The 23,357-nt window shown below is 40.4% G+C and overlaps 2 protein-coding genes across 9 annotated transcripts; both read left to right on the forward strand.

Annotated features, from left to right (window-relative positions):
- The first annotated feature begins 3,193 nt into the window (after nt 1-3,193).
- On the forward strand, nt 3,194-15,066 carry nexn (nexilin (F actin binding protein)). 4 transcript variants are annotated; one of them, XM_020080988.2, is made up of 15 exons: nt 3,194-3,406; nt 5,558-5,984; nt 6,116-6,313; nt 7,409-7,493; nt 7,591-7,739; nt 9,699-9,899; nt 9,985-10,158; nt 10,410-10,598; nt 11,527-11,718; nt 12,030-12,074; nt 12,467-12,661; nt 12,879-13,100; nt 13,317-13,505; nt 13,626-13,989; nt 14,140-15,066. In XM_020080988.2, the coding sequence occupies exons 2-15, from the start codon at nt 5,607-5,609 to the stop codon at nt 14,151-14,153; spliced, it is 2,595 nt and encodes an 864-aa protein (XP_019936547.2). In that variant the 5' UTR covers nt 3,194-3,406; nt 5,558-5,606; the 3' UTR covers nt 14,154-15,066. The 4 variants fall into 4 exon arrangements, with proteins under 4 accessions (XP_019936547.2, XP_069378081.1, XP_019936544.2 ...); XM_069521980.1 differs by lacking the exon at nt 12,030-12,074; XM_020080985.2 differs by lacking the exon at nt 14,140-15,066 and having other exon boundaries at nt 13,626-14,024.
- Nucleotides 15,067-15,803: 737 nt separating this feature from the next.
- On the forward strand, nt 15,804-22,962 carry mindy4 (MINDY lysine 48 deubiquitinase 4). 5 transcript variants are annotated; one of them, XM_069521981.1, is made up of 19 exons: nt 15,804-15,940; nt 16,041-16,179; nt 16,559-16,678; nt 16,884-17,092; nt 17,191-17,464; nt 17,553-17,806; nt 17,934-17,986; nt 18,077-18,184; nt 18,262-18,407; nt 18,515-18,606; nt 18,799-18,900; nt 19,453-19,516; nt 19,597-19,662; nt 19,760-19,827; nt 20,043-20,106; nt 20,546-20,707; nt 20,932-21,112; nt 21,381-21,453; nt 21,548-22,962. In XM_069521981.1, exons 2-19 carry the CDS (start codon nt 16,120-16,122, stop codon nt 21,594-21,596), a joined length of 2,145 nt encoding a protein of 714 aa, XP_069378082.1. In that variant the 5' UTR covers nt 15,804-15,940; nt 16,041-16,119; the 3' UTR covers nt 21,597-22,962. The 5 variants fall into 5 exon arrangements, 4 of the variants coding, with proteins under 4 accessions (XP_069378082.1, XP_069378083.1, XP_019936550.2 ...); XR_011240604.1 differs by lacking the exon at nt 15,804-15,940 and having other exon boundaries at nt 15,954-16,179; nt 20,936-21,112; XM_069521982.1 differs by lacking the exon at nt 15,804-15,940 and having other exon boundaries at nt 15,954-16,179; nt 19,456-19,516.
- The last annotated feature ends 395 nt before the right edge of the window (nt 22,963-23,357 follow it).

Here is a 23,357-nt window from a genome sequence, read left to right on the forward strand (position 1 = left end):
GTTCTCTTGAAAATATTCTCTCGGCCTCTGAAACTGCTCTGGCCGGCTCCACCACAGTCCACACCTGTTCTGTGGTGGAGCTGCTTTTTCTCCTCATGACAGCTGAGCACTCAGGACTCACAGCTGGGAAATTAGGACATTACTTACTACTCACGTAATTCCACACAGAAACAGTTCAACTGCAAACCTCTCTGTTATAAATTCGGCCATATTTCTACTGTAATATGTTAAAAAACTCTTATCTGATTTCTCATACACTAAAAATGCTTCTCATTCTATGTGATCTGCTCACAGTCTAGTCTTGTTAGCACATTCAAACTCACAATAAGCAACACAACAGAGCATCCTGACTTCTCTTCAGATCATCTTACAGGTCAGCATTGTTGTCCAGGAATAGCAGACAACTGTGCAGCTCAGTGGCATTCTTCCATTTTACCTTTCTTCTCCAACACAGGTATCTTTTTAGGCACCTATAGACAAGGTAAAGACATCATTGATATGAAAAAGTGCCATAAGAATACACTGTTAGACATGGATGAAAATGGCTTTTAATGTTTTTGTAGACAGGAACGTGTGCACTCTCAGAAATAAGTTGGTCTTAAATTAGTAAGGTTTTATTCAGAATATTGAAGAGAGACATGATACATAAAACATTTAACTGGTGCAGAGGGTCTCAGGTCTCAAATAATGTATATAATGTGCACAATATGCTCTCTGGGAGGAAGAAGTCTTCAATCCTTAATATCCTGAAAAGTCCTGCTGTGTTCTTATGTACTGAGCCATGTTTGTTTTGACCATTATTAGATGATGATCATAGATAAATGAAATGTCCTAAATTCATTTTATTTGCAGAATGAGCCGTTGACCCTCCTTTTATTTCCGCAATTATGAATGCAGTGGCTGAAGCTGGGAATTGAAGCCCAGTCCTCCTATATAAATCCTCTCTAAGCATTACATGTCTTAACATCCACAATAATACTCCATCCCAACAGAGAGATGTGTGAAATGAAAGTGATTATTTTAATGTCTGCATTTATTTTTTGCTTTTTTGTGCAAATGGACTTGACTAGACTTGAAAAAGAAGGATTTTGTGCTAATGTAGTCTGAAATCTGCTGATATGAACTGAAAAGGTGTGGACAGGTGATATGACATGCTGACCCAGTCTTCTGGGGGTTCAGCAGGGGGTGTAAAAGGTTGTACCACCACAAAAATATTCATGGGGGAGTCGGGGCTGAGCAGCAGCAGCTGAAGCTAAAGGCCCAGTCTGACTCGGGTTAGCTGTCCCTGCACTGTTGATTAGTTGCCACAGCTGTGGTGCTATTTAAAGCAGTCCCCTTGTTGTCCCTGATGTCCTGAAGGACTCCGAACAGAAGAAGCCCCTTTGCCCCCCAAAAATTAACAGAACAGACCCCCATCCACCTCATGCCTTCTAAGAATGGAGTGAATAAGTCAAGAGAGGAAAACAGCAACTCCAAAACTTTATTTTTTCACAAATGTATTTCTTTTCATGTTCAAATATAATTTTAAAAAGAGCATATTATTTTTTTCCTTTGTTTAAATGCAACATGTTCAATCTATGTAAATGCATATGTCAGATACAGTGAAGAAATGAGGTCCAGAGAGAACAACATGAAGACAAGAGGAAGCGAACTATATTACAATATTCTCTGTGTGCTCTTCTATTGCATTGTGTGCACCTGAAGTTTTTTTCCCCGCAGACAATGACCCTCCAGTGTCTATCATTCATAGGATTCTCACCTTTTCCATTATCGCTCCTCCAATGATATGCTGGCTCTCAGATTTCACTTCTAAGTACAGCATTAGTGGGAGCTCTGGCCTCTTGTTGGGGGTTTCCCAAAGCCTCAGCAGCTCTAACTGGACACATGAGTGATTACTGAAATTATGTAACATTCACTGTTTACCATGACAGCTACCTTTAACCTGTGAAGAATTCATTTCAAATTATAACTCTCATGGGAATGTTGTTTTGCAAATTCTGTGACTATTTAAATTGTGCCAAAAATACCTAGCAGCAATATCAGTAATGGTTTTTGTGTGACAAGTTTCCTGTGTAGAATAACGTGTGGAATACTTGAATGGGGACTTGCTGTGTTTTCTGCATGTGGCCTGTTCGGTTAGTGAGTCAGCAGTTGTGCATGGAGCCATTGGAGCAGACAAAATGTGTCTGCAGCAGCAGGGTTTCTATTTACATCAATCCACAGTGGGAGAACAGACAGACTTAGGTTAAATTAGACTCACTCAGTCTATCAGGACTATGATAAATACGTCATACTGTAAACTTATATTTGACTTCAAAATGGTCTCTGACGACATGTAACCATAATAAGAAACCGGGAACGATTGGCTCTGTGGGTGATGATACAAGTTCCAACCGTCATTGCATAGCAGAATGACAGCAATATGTAGGTTATCACGTTATCTCAACAATGGGAAAGCTGCAGCCTCCCTCTCAACTGATAAGTCAGGAATCCAGGCTCTAACAGGCCCACATGCCGATAATGGTAATGTCTGTAGTGCTCCCAAACAGACTTGACCAGGAGTGTCTCTCCTATATCAGACAATTAATAAATGCTGCCTCCCTGAAGTTCTCTGTCCTCACTCAGAGAACAACTAAGAGGCCAGATACTTGTTTTGTCATACTGTATCTCTGGTGAAGTGTTAACTGGCAAAACATTTTTAAATTCCCCCTATGCACTAAACCTAAATGTCCATAACATGCTATCATGATATATTTGATAACCACTTCTATAAGTGAAGGCCTTCAGGATAATGCATGGCAGTATAATGATGAACCACAATATCGCCTATAGTTTGTAATAAAGTTCATGGAAGAAAACATATAATAGTGATAAAATATAAAAAACATAAATATAAAACTTTATCACTTAAGTCACAATTATTCTCTAACATTACAGTGGCTATATACATCACTGCATCATAGTCATTGACATCACACTTATTGGTCCCAGAGGTCCGAACTGTTTAGTGATTATGAACATTGTTAATGTAGCTGTGACTGGAAGTGGTCAGGATGGGAGCGTGCGCGTGTGCGCGTGCGCGTCTGCGAGGCAACAGCTGAACCTGTGGCAGGCACGCGGGGCATGCAGCATCCGGTAGAAAGTAACGCTACTTTTAAGGAAACCGACACACACACACACACACACACACACACACACACACACACACACACACACACACACACACACACACACACACACACACACACACACACACACACGCCAGCAGCCAGTCTCGAGTTGTTGCACCGGTGGTCGCATCTCGGTTCGTCGGTGTTTGACTTCTTCTGTTTCATTTCCACTCAAAGGATTTCTCTTCTTTTTCTTTTTGAAATCATAGACAGGAGGCCCACTGCACGCTACACAGGTAATTTCTGATTTCATTTGATTTATTTTAGTATTTTAAAATGTGGTGAGTTACAGTTACACTTATTAGTTACAATTACTCATATTAGTTACTTTTCATGTCCATAACTTGTGATCAGGCCTACAGTAATGTATAATATCACCCTGCTTTCATTAATATGAGATACAATATAACTTATAATTTCAGTTGTATAAGAGCCAAACGTTTTTTTTTCTGTCACACAGTCTTGATATCTTGTGCCAGCTGAGAACAGAAATAACATCACCAGTCAAACCTGGACCGTTTCCAGTAACTGTATATTTTCTTTGACAAAGTTAAAATCCTCAAGTCACCAAGAACTTATTATGAGTTTAATACTTAAATAATAATCTTTTTATAGGTTATGCATAAGCTATGTTAACCTGCTTGGGTATGCTGGGTCACATTGTTCATTAATACAGAAAATGTATCAATGTGCTACAGACGAAACAACATAACACTGACACAAGTTACAGTTTGAAAATGGGAGATGAGGATCTAATGTCATTTTGTTCAGTCTCCTGTCCCTCACCTCCATGTTACTGACACTTCATCTGGGAAATGAAGAGAATCAATAACTCGTCATAATAGAAACGCAGTGTTTTAATAAACTGATATTTGGCAGAATGGCAAGCACCATGATTTGTATATGAAAGGGGAATGTGCTTTTAATGTCAAATGCAATAATCTACTTACATAATGTCCTCACAAAACTTTGTTAAACCTGTAATGACAGAAACACAAATACACATGTGAACTCATACTTCAGAAAAAATACATTGAGAAGTGTATTTTATATTAAATAAAGTCACTGGGATGACCTTTGCTGACTTTTGGATCTCACTTAAGTTGACCACACCTCTGGAACCTACAATAGATCAAACCTCGGTCACATCGGATGATTTAAAATATAAGACTGCGCTTCATAGTTTCCACTGTTTGTATTCCATGGAATGCACAGTTGTAGAATCGTGCCCTAGTTTATCTATGATCGTCATGCCTGAATAGAAAAGGTATTTGAGGACACTGATAAACAGCAGCAGTTTAAGTGTTGGATGACTAAACTGCCCCAACAGTCCCTCTTTCATCCAGTTGTCTCGCTCGCAGACTGGCCATTTTGTTAAGGTCTGTGGGGCGACATGTGGGGGCCAACTTGAGCTCTGTGTAACTGCCTATCACTCATCAGAAATAGCCATGCTCACATGTCCTGCACCCACAAGTGGACTATTTATAGAGGTCAGCCTGCTTCTCTCTCAACGAGTGGAAGTGGAGCAGCTCTTCGCGACCCTTAACTTTGTTGTCCAAGTACCTGTTGCACATAAAAAAATGTATAACATGAAAAGTGTTATTACAGAATCATGAACTGATGGGAAGATAGACGATCCAACCTTTCCAATGGCTGTGACCTTGATATTTAACAGCTAAAACAGTTAAAGTTTGACTGAGCAATAAAAACACAAATTATGACCTTTTTTTTTTTTCAATTTTATCAATATTTGGTCAAACTTTAGCTGTGAATATTTGTAGGAATCTTAGTTATTTAGAATCAGCATGAGAGAACAGACATTTCACATATACACATAATTGTTACAGCCATTAGAGGAAAAACTAACGAACCTTGTATTGGTTACCTTGTTGATAAATGTATTAATATTAAGAGTAGCGATATATAATGTTCTGATATAATATTGATTATTACTATCTTTATGTTTGCGTGGTCAGTCAAATTGCTTAAAGGTTCAGTGTGTAAAATGTAGTGTCATCTAGTGGTGAAGTTGCATGTTGCAGTTGAATTCCCCTTCCAAACATGAAAGAGAACTTGTGGTAGCCTTCAGTTGTCAAAAGTTTTTCCAGTTTGGACGACTGTAAAAAAACATGGCAGCCTCCGTAGAGAGGACCCGCTCCCAGTGTAAATATAAAGTACTTAAATATAAAGGACCCGTTCTAGGCTTAGGATTATTGTATATTCAATTTCTGCCAATAGATCCATTTCTCCTAAATCTTACACACTGGACCTTTTATAGCCTTTTACAAGCATCTGATAATTCAATGAAAACAAGTGATGAATTATGTCATATGATCAGAACTGTTCACTCTTTATGTTCAAACCAGTAATATTTCTCTATTCCTCAGGTAACATTTTATCAGAGCCTGTTTGTCAACTTGTCATTGTGCTACAAACATGACGGAGGTGGCGCAGGTTGCAGCGGTGGTCGCCCACGACATGGATAATGTCACGAATGAGAATGAACACAGCATTAGTGACGCAGAAAACAAGGAAGATGATGTGACGCATGAGGAGGAGGAGGAGGATGTGGCAATTAATGAAGATGACGACACTGAGAAGAAAAGCGAGGGGACGTCACAGGAAGAAGACAAAAAACCCCATCACACGAATGATACTGAGACTGACAAGCCACAAGTGAACGGTGTGGAGCACAAAGAAAAAGACTCAGACGATAAGACAAATGGTGAAGCAATGGATGGTGAAGAGAGAGAGGATGCACAATCTGATACAAATGAAGACCAGAATATGTCTGATCTGGCACTTAAAAGAGAGGTGAGATTAAAGCATGTTTACAACACCTTAGATGATGTAATCTCCCTTCATATGAATATTTACTTAGAGAGAAATTGTTCCCACTGCCACATAAAATGACTTTGTCTTTATTTCTTTTTTAAAAACCACAGAAACTTCTCCGATCTAGAAAGCCGGTGGCCAGGAGCTACATGCCCAAGCTGAACAAAGACAAGGGGGATGTGACGAGCAAGTACGAGGCCATGCAGAAGGCCAGGGAGGAGCGCAGCAGGCAGAGGAACAAGGATGAGCAGCAGAAGAGGAAAGAGCAATTCGTCAAGGAGAGAGAGTGGAACCGCAGGAAGCAGCAGGTCAAAGACAGATAACCTGACTAACCTGTGACCATGACCTGTATGCATGATGAGGCATGACAGGCTGATGAGGCTGCCAGTCTGAGTGAGATATCACTATACACTACCCTGCACTGCAACACACTGCACTGCAACATCAATCACACAGTATTTCATACAATTAACCTAATGATGTTCAACTTTGGTTTGTGCTTGACTTGAAAAGCTGATGTGATTTTTAACCCTAATAACAAGGAACACTGTACAACTGAAGCCCTTAAAAGCATTACATAAAATCAAGCAAAATATAACATTATATAACAAATGTACTTATTTTCTACCAGTGCTAGTTTCAGCTTCTCAAATGTGAAATCTGCTTTTATCTTTTTATTTAATCATAGCAAACATAATATTTAAATTATTTTTGAAAACATCACATTGGGTTCTGTAAAACTTTATGAGACACTTGTCACTATTCAATGAATGTATAAATTGATGCAAATATAATGTGCATCATTCTATGCTATAGGGTTGAAACTAACCATTGTTTTCATCATATATACAATATATATATATATATATATATATATATATATAGCATAGAATGATGCACAGTATATTCTAATTTTATCACTTGACTTTATATTCGATATACAGTATAATAGCTTAATTAATGCATGAAATAGAGAGTATACATATGTATGATATTGACATGTGAAAGACATATTTTAACTTCTTGCTTGTGGAAAAATGTCCAATGTCAGTATCAAAGATTAAGAATTCCCAGGGTATACCAGCTTTTCCTCGGGATCGACCATGGTGCAGTAAATGCAGTGATAAAGTGCTATGTAATGGATTATCCGTGATACTTAGACAGAACAACCTTCCTGTGTACACCCCTGCCATAGCTGGCCAGGCTCGGACACCTACGCTCATCTCCAGTCTGTGCAACAACAACGTGGTCCAATCACAGGCCAGCCTGCAGGTCAGATGACCCAGCTATTAGCAGGGATTAGGCCCTTGTTCTTGCTGGGAGCAGCATGGCTCCTGGATGGCAAAGGAGATGATCCGAGCTAAACCGTAACCTCACCACACTCTCCATCTGATCCCACACAGATAAAAGAACTACTCGCATCCAGCGATGAGGAGGAAGAGGTGAAGCCAGCAAAGGTGGAAAAATCATACGTCCCCAAAATCACAGGTAAGACACAAAGAGGGTTGCACAGATGGATTTTCAGAGAGCGGTCTGGGAGGAAAGGGAGGCTGAAGGCTTGTGTCCTACTCTGTGAAATCCTCAGGCAGTGTGAAGGGGAAGTTTGCAGAGATGGAGAAGCAAAGGCAAGAGGTGGAAAGGAAGAGGGCGGAAGGAGAGAGGAAGAAAAGGGAGGCCCAGGACAACATGGAAAAAGCCAAAATCAAGAAGGATTTGGCAAAGAAAGCAGCTGAGGTGAGTGAACCTGGGCTGACGTCCCTGCACAGGGAAGTGGAACAGCACGTCTGAGTGGCTCAGTCCTGCCTTCCTGATGAGAACAGGGGTACTCGTGTCTATAATGATTCAGGTAATCTTCAGCTGCCACTCGGATGAGTTATTTTAAGTGGCATTTGAGATCCAAACAGTTGGCAGAGGCTGGATATAGGTCTGAAACCACCAGTAGGATTGTTGACATGACCAGTGTGTGAACTCAAGGTGAATTGGTCGCCTTTATAACATCTCACTGGGTAAGACCTGTGGAAGTTTGCAAAATTATCAGTCAATTACAATGCATCAGAGATGGAACAATGTGGAACTATGGAGTTCTTAGGCTTCTTATACCTTCAGACAAACAGTGTAGGTCTGGGGAATGGTTACATAAGCATTCCTGTGCCAGATAAGCAATTAAAGACTATTACCTGCGACTCCTTTGCTCTAATTCTGCTCTAGTCCAGTCAGAACAGTCCTATAACTAGAGTGCATCTCTTCGCCAAGGCCCAACACTCCTCGAATTCAATCATCCTGCACAACATTGCAGATACTTGTTTCCCTAAATATGCCTGATTTATTTCTGCAACCCATAAATTATTTTCTGGGAAATTGTGAACAATATAAAAAAAAGCCCCATCTCCGCACCTCTGTCAGAATCCACACCAAAATTGAATGGGTTCTTTGTTGGCCCACGTCCCAAAAGGTATTTATTTATATTTTACTCGATAGAGACAGATACAATGTACATAGACAAAATGAAAACAGTTGTCAAGTATCAAAGTTTAGATTTATTCAGTGTTTATAGCAGATGGCAATTTGCAAAACCCTAGAGAGATAAAACAGAAATATAAAAACACTAATAACAAAAATCGCAGACAATGTTGGTTTGTTGCTGAATTAACCAGAGTTATGTCTTTACTACTCTGCCTTCGTCATTAATATGATCAAAGCAATAGTTTATGATCCATTGAGGACTGTGGGATCCTGTCCTTTTTATATAATAGGAATAAAGTGGTTTTAAAAGCTTTTGGAAAATAACATTCGACAAGACTTTGACATTATCTAGATAATTTAACTGCTTTAGGATGCTGTGTTTTCCACCAGGTCTCAGTATTTTTTTTTCTAAATCACTTAACTACTAACTTTGTACTTACTGTAACAAAGCAGTTTCCCTGATGGGATCAATTAAGTGTTTTCTGATCCTGATTCTGATTATTTCCACACCTTGACTTTGGCTTTGAAAAAGCAGACGTCAGTGTAGGGAAATAAAACTTTATTACTTGGTCTGTAACTCTGCTGACATTACTTTGAAGTTTTATGTGGAGATAAAGTGGTAAGGCAGTTATTTTAGTTTAGTTGTTTGTCTTGAGTGTACAAACAGTTGAGGACTTTCTCAAGTAAAGCTTGATGACAGTATATAATTGGATCAGCTAACCATGGAGAAATCTAAATAATTTGAAAAATAATGAGACATTTAAAAATCCTGGCAATTGCTCCGATAATGATGCAGACAGGAATCATGCACGTCAACTGAACACCGTCACTAACTGTAGTTTCTTCCAAATGTCAAAAACCTGAGCTGCCAGGTGTAGACAGCATATGACTGGCAACTGTTTCCCACACCTCCCCGCGACTAAATTAGCTCCAGACCTCCTCACTGTGACTGAATTAGACTCCGCTATCTGACTAACACCCATCCTCTGACTGCAAATGGTGCTGGGTGACATTAGGCCAATAAAGTTGCTCCCAACTCACCTACATGCTCTTTTTCACAGTTTATAAAACTGTGAAAATTAAATTGGTTTTCTTTCTTGCTACTGAATAGTTGCACCCTCTATAAGAGCTGAACACCTTGAATGTGACTTGACAACGTGGTTTGTATGTCATCATTCATTCACTTAAACAAATTCCTCTGTCTGTGCCTTGGATAATCTTACTTTTTAGGAGGGAGATGACACAATCCTGGTGCGGGTGGTTCCAGCAAAGCCTTCACGACCTCCGGGCAGGATCAAGGTGAACTTTGAAGACATGGAGAAGGATCGAGAGGAGGACCTGAAGAAGAAGGCAGAGGAGGAGAAAAAGAAACGCTACGATGAGAACAGACGCTCCTTCAGGGAAGCTAAGAGGCGCTCTGTTGTTGAACAGGTAAAGAACAAAGATAAAAAGAAGTTGTTTTTTTAAACATCCAAATGCTGTGGTTTAAACCAGCCTTACGTTTTTTTGATGTCAGGATGAAGAGGAGAAGCCCTCTGAGAAGCTGCAGGTGACTCCCGGGAAGCTGAAGATGACATTTGAGGAGCTGGAGAAGGAGAGACAGGACCAGAGGAGGAAGCAGGCGGAGGAGGAGGCCAAACGCCGCCTGGTAGACGAGAAGAAGGCGTTTGAGGAGGCCAGACTGGGAATGGTAAAAAAAAAGAACCTTTAATTGGACAGTTGAAATTTGGAAAGTTGAAATAAAGCCCTTTTCCATGATTATCCCCTTTCCCTGTATACCGATAATGACAAATGGTGATATTGGTTATATAGTAGTAGCAGTATCTTTGGATTTGTTTTACAACTCATAATTCTCCACATATTATTTTATTGTGTAATTTTTGAACGTTTGAACTTCCCCTGAGTTGACTCAGTGCTGTTTGCATGTTTGTGTGTTATAAGGGAGAAGATGAGAACGATGATCAGATATCTCAGGAAGACAAGGAAGAGATCCGACCTGGAAGACTGAGGCTGAGCTTTGAGGAGCTGGAGAGGCAAAGAGTCGAAGAAGTGCGCAAGAAAGCGGAGGAGGAGGCCAAGAGACGAATGGAGGAGGAGAGGAGAGCTTTTGCTGAAGCCAGAAAGAGCATGGTCAGTATGCTTCAAAGAAATCCCTGCAAAATTCACTATGAAAACTGAAGTGAGGGCAGACGAGCTCCCAAAGATTAGAAAGATTAGAGAGTTATATGATGCTTTCCTGCAGACTGGTTATCCTAGCTGAGCACAATCACTGGAAACAGGAGGGCACAGCTAACCCGTAAAACAATCTTCACTGAGCAGCAACTTTAAAGCTCACTAATTATCACATTATTTGTTTAACCAAAACAAAAGTAGACAAAATTGAAATTTTGACATTTTATAAGTGATTAATGTCCAGATTACTTCTGTTCAGGGAGCAGTATCTTCCTGTCGTCTACAGTATATTGGTTGTCTGATAGCTGCTCAGGACCAGGAAACAGTCATCAACCAATTGTGGTTGTTATGCTTTAGTTTTTGTAGGATTAGATTAGACATAACATGTTAATTAAGATGCTTTATTGCATTGAACTCTTTCAAAAAAATATTTGGAGGGGCTGCATGTGAGAACGCAAATGCCAGAGTCAGCTGCTTTGGACATTTTTCTAGAACTTTTCCTGCCAGTCCCCTGGCTGTCAGAGTGTCAGTGTGAGCCCAGTGTTGATGGTGTTTCACGCAACAGACAACAAAAAAACCAACAAAAAGAATTCAGATATGGATGAAAAAGAGGCACTCTATGCGTAGAAGAACAAAAAGGTCAGGAGTCCGTTGGGTAGAGCTAGGTTTGCTGTTTCTAGCATTTGAGCTAAGTTAAGCAACCCAGCTGTAGTTTCATATTTACCAAACATATGTGAGAGGTTTAAATCCTTTTTTTAAATCTACCTCTCCTCCACTATTATGAATGAATGTATTGTTTAAAATGTTTTTACTTACTCACATTTTGAGAGATTACATTAAACTTCTCATCGACAGTCGTCAAAGCTCACCTTGTGTTTTGACTCAGCTGGTAGATGAGGACGATGATGTGCTGATGGCCTTGCTGAACCTGGAGGGCAGTGAACCTGGGAAGATATGTGCCAGTTTCGAGGAGCTGGAGCGACAGAGAAGAGAAGAGGAGCAGAAGAAAGCAGAGGAGGAGGCCAAGAGGAGGCTGGAGGAGGAGAAGAGGCTCTTTGCTGAGGCCCGCAAGAGTATGGTACGTGCACGTGACTCAGTGAAGAACTGTAGTGTAGAACACGTATGTGGCTGATCACTAACACATCAGAGCTGCGTTATTGTTGCTCAAACTTTGGCCTCGTCTGCTGCATAGATTTCTGTGTGAAAGAAAAGGGAGACACATCAAACTAACACCTTCTTCATTTTATATTTTCACACTGACATTATGCGTGTTCCTTGAATTGGATTCTAATGAAATGATTATTTTTTGTACATGTATTGAATATTATTCTACTGGGCTCAAGTAGTACACCTGCATTGCTGTTTCCATGTCCAAATTATTTCTTTAAGAGCTCTGGCCTGGATCAGGAAATGTCTGCATATGGAGATGAAACAGTAAGATATTTTCAATTTCAGAAGTACATTACTCACCGAAAAATAATAAAGAAACAACAGTTGTTAATATTTTGTAAAAGACTGATCTGATTCTAATAATGCATTAAATCTTAATACATGGACATGTAGGTCTCCAGATGATGATGAGTTTTTTTGGAATGTGTGTTGGATGTGTGCAACGGGCAGAAATAACAATGGCAGCTGCTTGGTGTTTTCCTGGTTTTTTGACATTATTCAGTTGTGGGTAAGTAGTTGTTTTGCTGTGTTTTAAACTGAAACCAGACCTGATTTAGAAGTTGATACAACATGGCCATAATCCTGGTTTCAGTTAGTTAACTCTCTCATATAAAAAAGATGTGCCTTTGTGTTTACTTGTGTGTGTGTGTGTGTAGGCGCTAGATGAGGAAGAAGGGATAGTGAAGAGTGAGTCTCAGGAGGCGCTGTACCCCAAAAAACTGGAAATGAACTTTGAGGAGCTGCTGAAAGAAAAGGAGGAAGCTGAGAGAAGACGTAAGGCGGAGGAGCGCAAGAAGAAGATGGAACAGGAGAAGCAGGAATTTGAGCAACTCCGACAAGAGATGGGCGAGGTCAGTGTGACACTGTTAAAAATATATATATCACATATCAATACTCAATACTGATCAATCAATCCATACTATCAACCATATTTGTGTTTATATTTAACTTTGTCCACTAATTATGCCAGATAAAAACAGTCTTTTAAACGTAATTCTTTACCTAAAACATTTTTTCCGCTATTAACATAAGTACTCAACTCAAATTAAAGTGGCTTCTATTTCACAGGACGAAGTAAATGAAAGCTCAAATGTTGTAAGCAAAGAGTATGAAGAGCTCACTAAGCTCAAGAGGACTGGCTCCATCCAGGCCAAAAACCTCAAGTCCAAGTTTGAGAAGATCAAGCAGCTGACCGAAGAGGAAATTCAGAAGAAGATCGAAATGGAGAGAGCACGGAGGAAGGCGATCGATGATGAAATTAAAGAGAGAGAAGCTGAGAGGTTCCAAGAGGTAAGAATACCCCAACACAACCACAAACAATATGTGTGGGTTTGGTTTATTCCAATGGCCAAAAAAGGTTGCCCCTCAATTTATGTCAATCCTTAAAATGTTTCTGGATAGATATCAAGTTTTCATCAGACAGTCCGGTCTCACTCTTATCATTAAGACGTGGCACCATTGAAGACTTCGCTCATTGTCACATACTGAAGTGACCTTTTTTTTCAGGAGGATGAGGAAAGAGAAACGACTCCAGCGAGGGCTGACGAGTCACCATTCAAACAGAAGGTGGACATGCGAGCTCGATTTGAACAAATGGCCAAAGCCAGAGAGGACGAAGAGAGGAAGAGGATAGAGGATCAGAAGCTGCAGAGGATGCATTTTGAGCAGCAGGAGATTGATGCTGCACTCCAGAAAGTAAATCTTCCCATATTCATGACCATATATGTATTCTAAATGGATGACTGCCAAGCAGGAGTTTGTTCTCAGGTCGCTTTGACTCTAACACTCGTGATGCTTGTTGTCATGTGTTTGCAGAAAAAGGAGGATGATGGGGAGGATGAGGGCAGCATCATCAACGGCTCTGCAGCCTATGAAGATGAGGAGGATCACGCCAGGTCTGGGGCGCCGTGGTTCAAAAAGCCCCTCAAGAATCAATCGGTGGTGGACTCTGAGCCGGTGCGGTTCACTGTTAAGATCACTGGGGAGCCGAAGCCTGAAGTCACCTGGTGGTTTGAGGGAGAGATGCTCCAGGACTGTGAGGACTATCAGTATATAGAGAGAGGAGAGACGTACTGCCTCTACCTGCCCGAGACCTTCCCGGAGGACGAGGGCGAGTACATGTGCAAAGCCGTGAACAGCAGAGGCACAGCAGCGAGCACCTGCATCCTCACAATAGAAAGTAAGACCACCTTAGTGTGATTGCATGCCTGCATGATACGGGATGTGGATTACAGCCTCTCTGCATGGAGTGGATCGCATGCTCCTCTTCCTTGCAAACCTGTGCCGGGTGGCAAGTGTGGATAAATGCTCTTCTGTTTCTTTCTTGCAGCGTACGACTACTGACGCCCTTCCACGTTCTGGAAACTTTCCCTGTTGTCTCTCGCTCCCTTTGTAAAACTTTGCCCCGCGTGGTATGGTATGGTCAAACAGCAGAGGGAAGAAAATAGCAGTATGCTTGGCATTCCTTAGGGAGGGACACACACACAAACACACACACAAAAGCAAGATGTTGTTTACATATTGCTCAATGTTAAAGCTGCACTCCCTGCTAGAGTAGGATGATACATGTGCCAAAAACAGACAGGATTCTTTGCTCCCATGCCAAGGGTTGCACAAAGCTCCAAAACCATCTTCACTGAGAGGCCCTAAAGATATTTGTGATACCAGCATTTTTTCAGTATCATAGTACTGTAATGTAAATATCAGACTTTCCATACATGGCAAATGTTACATTGATGCATAGAAATGTCAAACATAAAATGTCCTTGTCTGCTGATTTTAATGAACAATAACGAACACCTTACAATCTTATATTCTACTACTGCTCAACTATATCATCAGTATTGTAGTATGTAGTTTTATGCAGCCCTCCCCTTATTAGTAAATGGTATTGTGATACTTGGCTGGTATTATATCAAGGGCTAACATATTAGTCATCTCTGTAGGGTTGTGTTTACAATGATATGACATTGTAATTATAGCCACGTAGTGGAGGAACATAGCAATTTGAGCTTGTGTACGTCCTGATTTTCAATGAAACTCTTGAAGTCCTCGAAACAATTTTAATATGTGGATTTTTCATTCACCAATCCCCCCTTTTTTCTTTTTGAATGTCATACTCTTGATGAAGTTGTCGTAATTCAGTCGTGCTGGACAGTAGGTAACCGTTTTATGGTTTGATAAGAAAAGAAAAACTTAGGCTAGCCTGAATATTTGTCATATGAAAATGTTTTAATAAAATGAACAAAAAATAACAGCCTTTTTGTCTTTGTATTTTTTTGTTATGTAAGAACTGTCACCTACTAACTGATTATTGTACATGCTACTTTGACTGTGTAGCTTTAGGGGTTAAAGGGACAGTTCTGTTGGCTGTGGAGCAGGATTATATTACAGTTGCCAATGTTGAATGTCATAATGCTCTGTGCCATTGCTATTACAAATCAAATGTATTACAAAAATGCAACCCCACTTTTTGTAACATTTGCAAAGACTGTTACATCAAGACTGGATTTCTGTCCAGGTAAAGCAAGCAGCTGGGACCTGTCCTGCAGTTGATTTTGTTCATTTAAATAACCTCTAAAGTACAATATCCAGGGAGGCTGATCATGCACCATCTCCCTGGTTGAGTTGTATTGAATCTAATTGCCACAAAGCAGCACAAATTCAAAATTATCCCTGCATGTGAGAAGTGGTCACTACAGTCTCGATGGGAACTTGGAGGAACTAGACTATTGATCAGACAGTGGTGGGTGGGGGATCAGGGGGGGGGGGGCTAATGCATTTGCAGGAGTTAAAACAGTCTGATTGCATGGCGAAACAAGGAGCCTCACAAAAATCCTAATCTAGTTCTGCAGTTTTTTTCAGATTATTATTGTTGTTGTTATCATCGCGCCTTCATGGTAAACTGGGACTCTGGAGGTCTCGCGCTCTGCAGTGCGCTGCTCATAGACTTGCTCCGGTGAGAATTTCCTTTGCAAAAATCCCGGCCGCCATGTTTGTTTACCTCATCCACTCATTGTATCGATCGTGTGGCGAGCGGAGCGACTGGCGTCTCCATGGAAACGCACATTGCCGAACAGTAGATCGGAAACAACCGAACACTTCCGCTGATCTCCAGACAACACTGAGCGGTACATGTGCATCTTCACTGCCTCGGCTACTGACTGAAGATCTGTGCATCTACTGACTGTGTTTCTACGGACTCTAGATCTGTGCGTCTACTGACTCTAGGTCTGTGCATCACTTATCGCTTCCGGGCTCCGTGTTGTTGAATGTGTTGTGTCGGGATCGAACACTTTATGTTCCCATCATGGTCGTTTCTGTGGAGGAGGTTTCTTCGTCTCTTGTGAGGGAATACCTGAGTCGGAAGGTAAGTAAGCTAATGCTAGGTGCGGAACGAGCTAGCGCTGTTAGCGTTAGCCCTCGGTCAGCTATGCAAAAGAGTTCGTGTGGTTGTTCGTGTCAAAATCTGTCTTTCATCTGATAATATGCCACCGGATATAGATTCCTCTGGGACACCAGCGTGAAATATACCACTGTATTAGTAGTATTTAGCTGTAGCTAGGATGATGCTAACATAGCTTTATGCTGAATCAGCGTCAGATTCTATGACCATGGTGAGTCAAAAAAAATAAAACTTGTGCAGCTGCTGAATGTCTCAAACCTTTGAACTCGGGGTCTGACGGCTCACAGATCAGGATGTAACCATAGACTGTGCAAATGGATGTAACGCTGCTCCTGGTGTGCAGGGACTGAAGAGAACTATCACCTGCATGGATGAGGAGCATCCACGTACAGAGGCCAGCATCAACAACAGATCTCACCTGAGGCAGGTCCTCAACATAGAGAGTCTCTACAGAGAGAACAAGGTGAGAGATTCACCCGGTGACATTCCCTCTGTGCGACTCCCACGCGTTTCTGGTGCATGACGCAAAATGTAAACAAAAAACATGGCGTCCAGTGTCTTCTCTAATAGGAGGCATGGGAATCTCGACCTGCCTTACAGCTGGATAGTGGCTGCTGTGCAAGTGAACGACACAAACCAGTCTGAGGCTGACGTCTCTGTTATTGCAGGTTCACAGCTCCCCCCTGAAAACCTTACTGGAGATTATTGTAAAGCATCACATAGCAGGTCTTAATTATGACCAGTTCCCCAGCAGTGGAAGTGATCGTCTGCTGTCAGCTTCAGCTGTCGGCTCTGCTGCTTCCCCTGCGTTTACACCAGGAGAGATGAACGAGGAAAACACAGCAGCCTTTGTTAATAGCAAACTAATCAAACCAAGGTATTTCACAAGCAGAATTTTTGATCATTTTGTGCTGTTTTGACTTTTTGTATGTATGGGTCGGTGTATGAACTGATATGGGGTTGTGTTTCTCACAGGTCTGATGTAGAAGAATTCCCCCCTTTTCAAACTACTTATACCTCATCACTGCCTGAAACAGACAGTCTGCACAGCAATAATCAAACATGTTTCCTGACCTATGACTCAGAGGATCACAAAGGTCATCCACTGTTGGCTCCTGCCCAGGACACTGAGAGCTTCATGAGAAGAGAACCAGAGAAAAAGACGACCATCACTGAGAGCACCCAAAGGAGCAAAACAAATCGAATTAGACGTGGCATGATGGCTGGACCTATAGCAAGTTCACCTCAGGTGCTGAGCCTTTGTTGAAGTTTTTAGTTTTTGATATTGATCCCATATTCATCATATACTTATCCTTAACTGGTATTTATCATTTTAGGAATCAAATAAAAAAAGGCTAAGTCGAAGGGTAGATGCTCCCCAGCTGCCACTCAGAAAACAAGAAGAACACAGGCAGTCAAGGGATGGACTCTTGATGACTGGCTCTCATCTGAAAAGTGTGGAAAGTGTTCAAACAGAAATATGCTCAGCTGACTGCGTGGGAGGGAGACGGGAGTTGCTGAGTGCACCAGAGAGAACGCAGAGTGGAAACAGCTTTGAGAAAGTGGGGCAAGACTTGCTCAAGACAAGAAAGTAAATAAGTTAAAGATATTAGACTCAACATGAGTGATTTAATGGTTTTATACAGTTGAGCATGTTTTCCTACCGGAAAGCTTAAGGCTTTTGTTTAGAAGTTTATGTATAATGTCCCTTTTCTCAGAGTAAAGACCAGGCCCAATGTGGCGGATCAGGATGTGTCCGAGATGCTTTTAGGTAGGTAATCTACCTGCAGTAATGCAGAGAATAGAAAAACAGGCATCATTCCTTGGTTTTAGCTCATGTGACGTGTTACTGTATTTCTAGATGACATCGATGACGATCTGCAAGATCTCTCTAAAGTGTCCTTCCAGAGAACCGCCAGAGAGCGCAGCTATGCAGGCCGTCCGATGGACCAACACACTGCCGTGGTTGGTTGGTGATTTACAGCAGGGTGTCTTTTGAAAACGCTGGGGACAGTTTCAGCAGTTGCATTTGATTTTTCGTTCTAGTTGTTTTTCTGTTTTTTGTTTTGCTCCAGGAATTGAAAGCGATTCTTCTTGGTTCCAGCGTAAATTGTTTCAGCGCTGAGTGGAGGAATCAGGGCTTCACATTCTCTGAAACGCACGACCTGAGATATGGAATTGTGCAGAAAAAGGTTGTCTTGGCTTGCTCAAATTAAGTGATCCAGCACACAGATTTTCATATGATTTTTGGAATTGTGGTTATATGCTGCTTTCTGACGTCTGCTAATGTATTTTCTAGGGTGGTCCTTGTGGAGTTCTGGCATCCATCCAAGCCTTTGTTCTGAAGAAGCTGCTGTTTGAGAATGCTGAAAGCAAGAACACAGGCCTCCAGTACGTTATCCCTCATTCAGTGTTATGCTGTTGACCTCTGTGTGCACCGGCGTAATCACTGGATTGCTTTTTACAGCCAGTAATTCACATCAAGGAGCGCTTAGCCCATGTCAAGTACTGACCCTTGAATTTTGATTTGAACTGCATTATTATGCCAGACAACCTGCTTTTCATTCAAATGCCTGTTCTCAGGAGATTAACACCTTCCAGCAATACCAGAAGAAAGTGTCTCATTTTAGCCGTGGCTGAAATCCTGTGGAGGGCTGGCGAGGAGAAACAAGCCACAGTTGCAATGTGAGATCTTACTCTTTAATCCTCTACATCCAAACATCTACCATCACGCAGAACCTCATTACCGGTCTAACCCATGTTAATACCTGGCCCAGATGTTAAGGGGCAGGAAAGTTCAGTGTGTCACTGATAAATGAGCGACATTCACTTTGTTAAAACTGGACCTCATTCACCTGTAGAAGCCAAGAGTTAATAAAAAGCTTAACTTGGATGTCCCAACACCATCCTTATTTCCTCTGACAGGGAGGTTATGTTTTTGTTTGTCTGTATGATAGCAGCATTACATAAAAACTACAGGTGAAGCCCAGACAGAAACTTAGTGGAAAGATGCACTTTCTTTGGGAAATTCCCCAATTCCACGAGGAATAATTCATGGATCTTGATGAAATAAATCAGGGATATTAAGGGATCTGATATCTATGAGTGTGTCTCATTTGATGTGGCTTGATTTGAGTTAAGAGGACTTTACTGAGTGCTATTGTGTTTATCCGAGCCTGGCCATTCATCTCAGAAATACATTGCATTGATTTAACCCTTATATATTTTTGTAAACAGCAGTTCAGGAAGAAACCATTTCACCCCAACAGGACACTACAAATCTGAGGGTGTGCTTGAAAAGGTACAGACACCTGTGAAGTGTTTATATTGTTGGAGTGAGCCACACTGTTACTATCAACACAGTTGTGTTTCTGTTATCAGATAACAGTTTTCTCTCTGGGGAGCGTCAACGATCTGCAGTTGCTGTTAGAGCAGCATATTGAGCAGGTGAGAGAATCAGTATCAGCTCCTTCAGTTTCATTGAACCTGTCCATATGATGAAAACCTTTGGCAACTTTTCTTCTCCAAATCTTTTTCTCCGCAGTTTGAGACGGGTGTGTTAGGTTGCATTCTGCTGACCATATCTGCTGTTCTTTCTCGATCTGTCGAAAAGTATGTAGATCTTTCTTTACACTACAACAATATTTTCTCCCCAAGGCCCCCACTACACTGAACTCAAACATTCTATATCATATGGTTTATTTTATGAAGTCTTCTTTTAAATGTACCAGATGCACTGAAGCAGCGCTCCTAACTCTGTTGTATATGTCTGGTTTTGTGATGTACAGCATAAACATCCTTAAATGATCTTTCTCTTTATTTTGAAGAATAAGAGAAGATATGGACGTGCCCACCACCACACTCATCGGAGCTCATGGTTACTGCACTCAGGTTTGACACAAAACAAACAGTTTAGGATCACTGGGTGTTGTGTGACTTCATTAATTTAAAATAACTGGTGGGTTTAAGTGCGAAAGGTATTAATTTACTTGTAATTCTCAAAGTCTGCTGCTTTCAGAGTTCCTGTTACAGTTTAAGGCAGAGTTGGAACAGTTGCGTCAAAGACATGTCATCTTTACAAACGAACAAACAGCTCTTCAATCAGCAACTGCAAATTATTGTCACAGATAAATTAAACCAAACAGTTAGAAATGTGCTTTGATCGTGTAACAGATGTGCACGAGGACGTCGTGTTTGTTGATGGCACAATAACAGATGAATCTCAGACATACAAAAAGTATTTTAATCGATACAATACTGTTACTACTCTCTACTAAACTATAGTGTATTGTGACACTAAAATGTCCTTGTGTGTTTTTTTGTCTACCAGGAGCTGGTCAACTTGTTGCTTTGTGGCAGAGCAGTTTCTAATGTGTTTGACAATGACATGGAGTTAGACTCAGGCAATGGAAACATGACTCTACTCAAGGGAATGAAAGGCCGCTGTGATGTCGGCTTGCTGTCCTTATTCGAACATTATAACATCTGTAAGGTGAGTGACATCGCTGGCTGATTCTCTGGTCACCGACAGATCTGAATCAAGTTAAGACACAAGACGTCAATGAGCATTCTTTAGTCTAATTATGGGCGCGTCTCTGCACCACAGATGTGTCTATCATCCCAGCAAAGAATGTTCTTAAGACTGTGATGGGCCTCATGTAATAGTTAACATACGACTCCGCTCTGCTGGGTTCTTTGTTATTTTGTTTATTTAAGGTAGGAGCTAACATGAAGACTCCCCGCTACCCCATCTGGGTGGTGTGCAGTGAGAGCCACTTCAGTGTGCTCTTTGGCCTGCAGAGGGAGCTGTTGACCAATCAGGACAGAGATCTGGAGTTTGACATGTACTATTATGATGGACTGGCCAATCAACAGGAGGAGATCCGGCTCACCGTCTGTATGTGGTTTTATTTGTCCTAAATTCTCAGACCTCAAGTAATTTAATTTCACCCCAGTGTATAAACTCAAACATTTACAGATGTTCAGATTCAGGTATAACTTCTGTATGAAGTGATTCTGTCATTCTGAGTAAATATAACATATATCATTCATATTTTAATTCTGTGGATCTGTCCAATGTTGATTCCTTAATAGTAGCTAGATAGTTGTGTAGCTGTGTCACTAACTGTTAGTATTTCTAAACTGAAAATGTTTTGCATTTGTAGCTGTTGGTAAATCGACCATGAGCAGCCAGGACCCTGATCTCATTCCTCCACTGGAGCACTGTATCCGTACAAGGTGACACATGGACAAACATACATGTACAGTGATTTCAGTAGACCCTGAAAATATTAAATTGACCATATTACATTTTTATTTGTTTTTTTCCCAGGTGGACAAATGCATTTGTCAGTTGGAATGACACAGAGCCGATTCTCTAACTGATCACTAGGTTTATGTAATTTGCCAGGACCAACAATTATCATTTTGTGTCACCAGTATAGATATTTTTACACATTTTTATGTACAATATGTTGTTCATATTGTTTAAGTTCTCTTCATATTGATCTATATATTTCAATGTCACTATTGTTTTCTCTTCCGAAGTGAGAAACTGTCAAATTTGATTTCGTCCTGCCATTTGTTCACGTGCCACAATGATCTAGATGTTACATATCACATAATGTATGTGCAGCTTTGGGTCCACATTTGGATACGACACATCACGTCAGCCACAGAGTCTCATGCTGTTACCTAAACATTTTATTCAAGAAGATGCAATAACTAGATTTTTGAAAGGTTTAGCAATAATGTGTCGGGATAAACACACTTGGATTGAAAGTCTTATATGTTGCCTATAAAAGGTCAATTGATGCAACATACCGTTTGAACATAGTGGCCTTTTGCTGTCTACCTGTATTGATTGTTCTTCATATTTCACATTAGGGTGATATAATTCCACTGTCTATTGCTTATTATAAATATATCTATAAATATGTCAAGTCACATTTATATTTATCTGTCAAGCAATTTTAAAAACAGCTGACCCAAAGTGCTTTACAATCATAGCAAATGAAAAAGCAATATAAGTGTTGATAAAAAGTACTGTGATCAAAATCAATGCAAGAAAAATGAAAGTAACATATTAGAATGCAGTAATATTATATATAATCAAAAACTTAAAGAAAAATGTTCATTATAAAATATTTTTACACCATGTCTTAACAAATTTTACTTGCTGATTATAATCTAGTCAGATTTTGATTTTAATAATCAAGTATTAAATTCCTGAAATTAGGTGATCCGTTATGTTTTCATTCAGATGTGCTGTTATAAGATTACATACTGACTGACTGGTGTACCTGCCCTGTTTCAGAAAGCAGTTAAACAAACTCTGAGTCCAACCCTGATCTCTGCTTCAATTAAGCCTGAGATCTCTTCTAAGTTTTCAGTTCCAAAAAAGCTGATCAGATTTTGATCATAGTATGTTCACGCCGTGCCAAGCATTTGCCTGTTCAATAAAAAAGTCCAACATACATGGAGCTCAAAAACTACGATTCACCATGACACCTGTTAATATAGAGTTTCCATTGGAATCCAGTGGACATGAAAATATGAATGTACATTCTGTTCACTTCAATTTACTTAAGTTTTTTCCTTAAATTAAAGTTATTGACCTATTACTGTAGACCTCTGTCTGACCCCTTTAATTTGCAATTGAAAAACTTAATGTTATGCCTTGATGAATGTTAGCTTTTGTCTCACATCTGATCTGTAACAGATAATAAAATACCTCAGTACCTCTTGGTTTGTTGCTTTGGCTCATTCTCTCGTCCTCACTGTGGCTTTATAAAGACTGTCACAACTGGTGTTTTTCTAACATGATGAAAAGTTTTGACTCAATCCTTGTAAATACTATTAAACATGGAAATATTGATTAGAATGATTTTACATATGCTTAGATATGCAAATTAAGTACATATATAATCCTATAACCTATTGTCATGACCAGTAAATTTTGTTTTTGAAAAAAGATCATGAATATAGAGCCTAATCAGCTGAGGCTTTTATTTTGAAAATTTGCCAGTTTATTAGATAGTAAAAATAAAGCACTTTAATGGTTAATGCTCACACTGAATAATGAACACAGAGACCCAGGATACAGAATTTTCGTATATATCCTCACACATTACTGTATATGC

Source organism: Paralichthys olivaceus, chromosome 3, assembly GCF_024713975.1.
Source record: "Paralichthys olivaceus isolate ysfri-2021 chromosome 3, ASM2471397v2, whole genome shotgun sequence".
NCBI lineage: Eukaryota > Metazoa > Chordata > Actinopteri > Pleuronectiformes > Paralichthyidae > Paralichthys > Paralichthys olivaceus.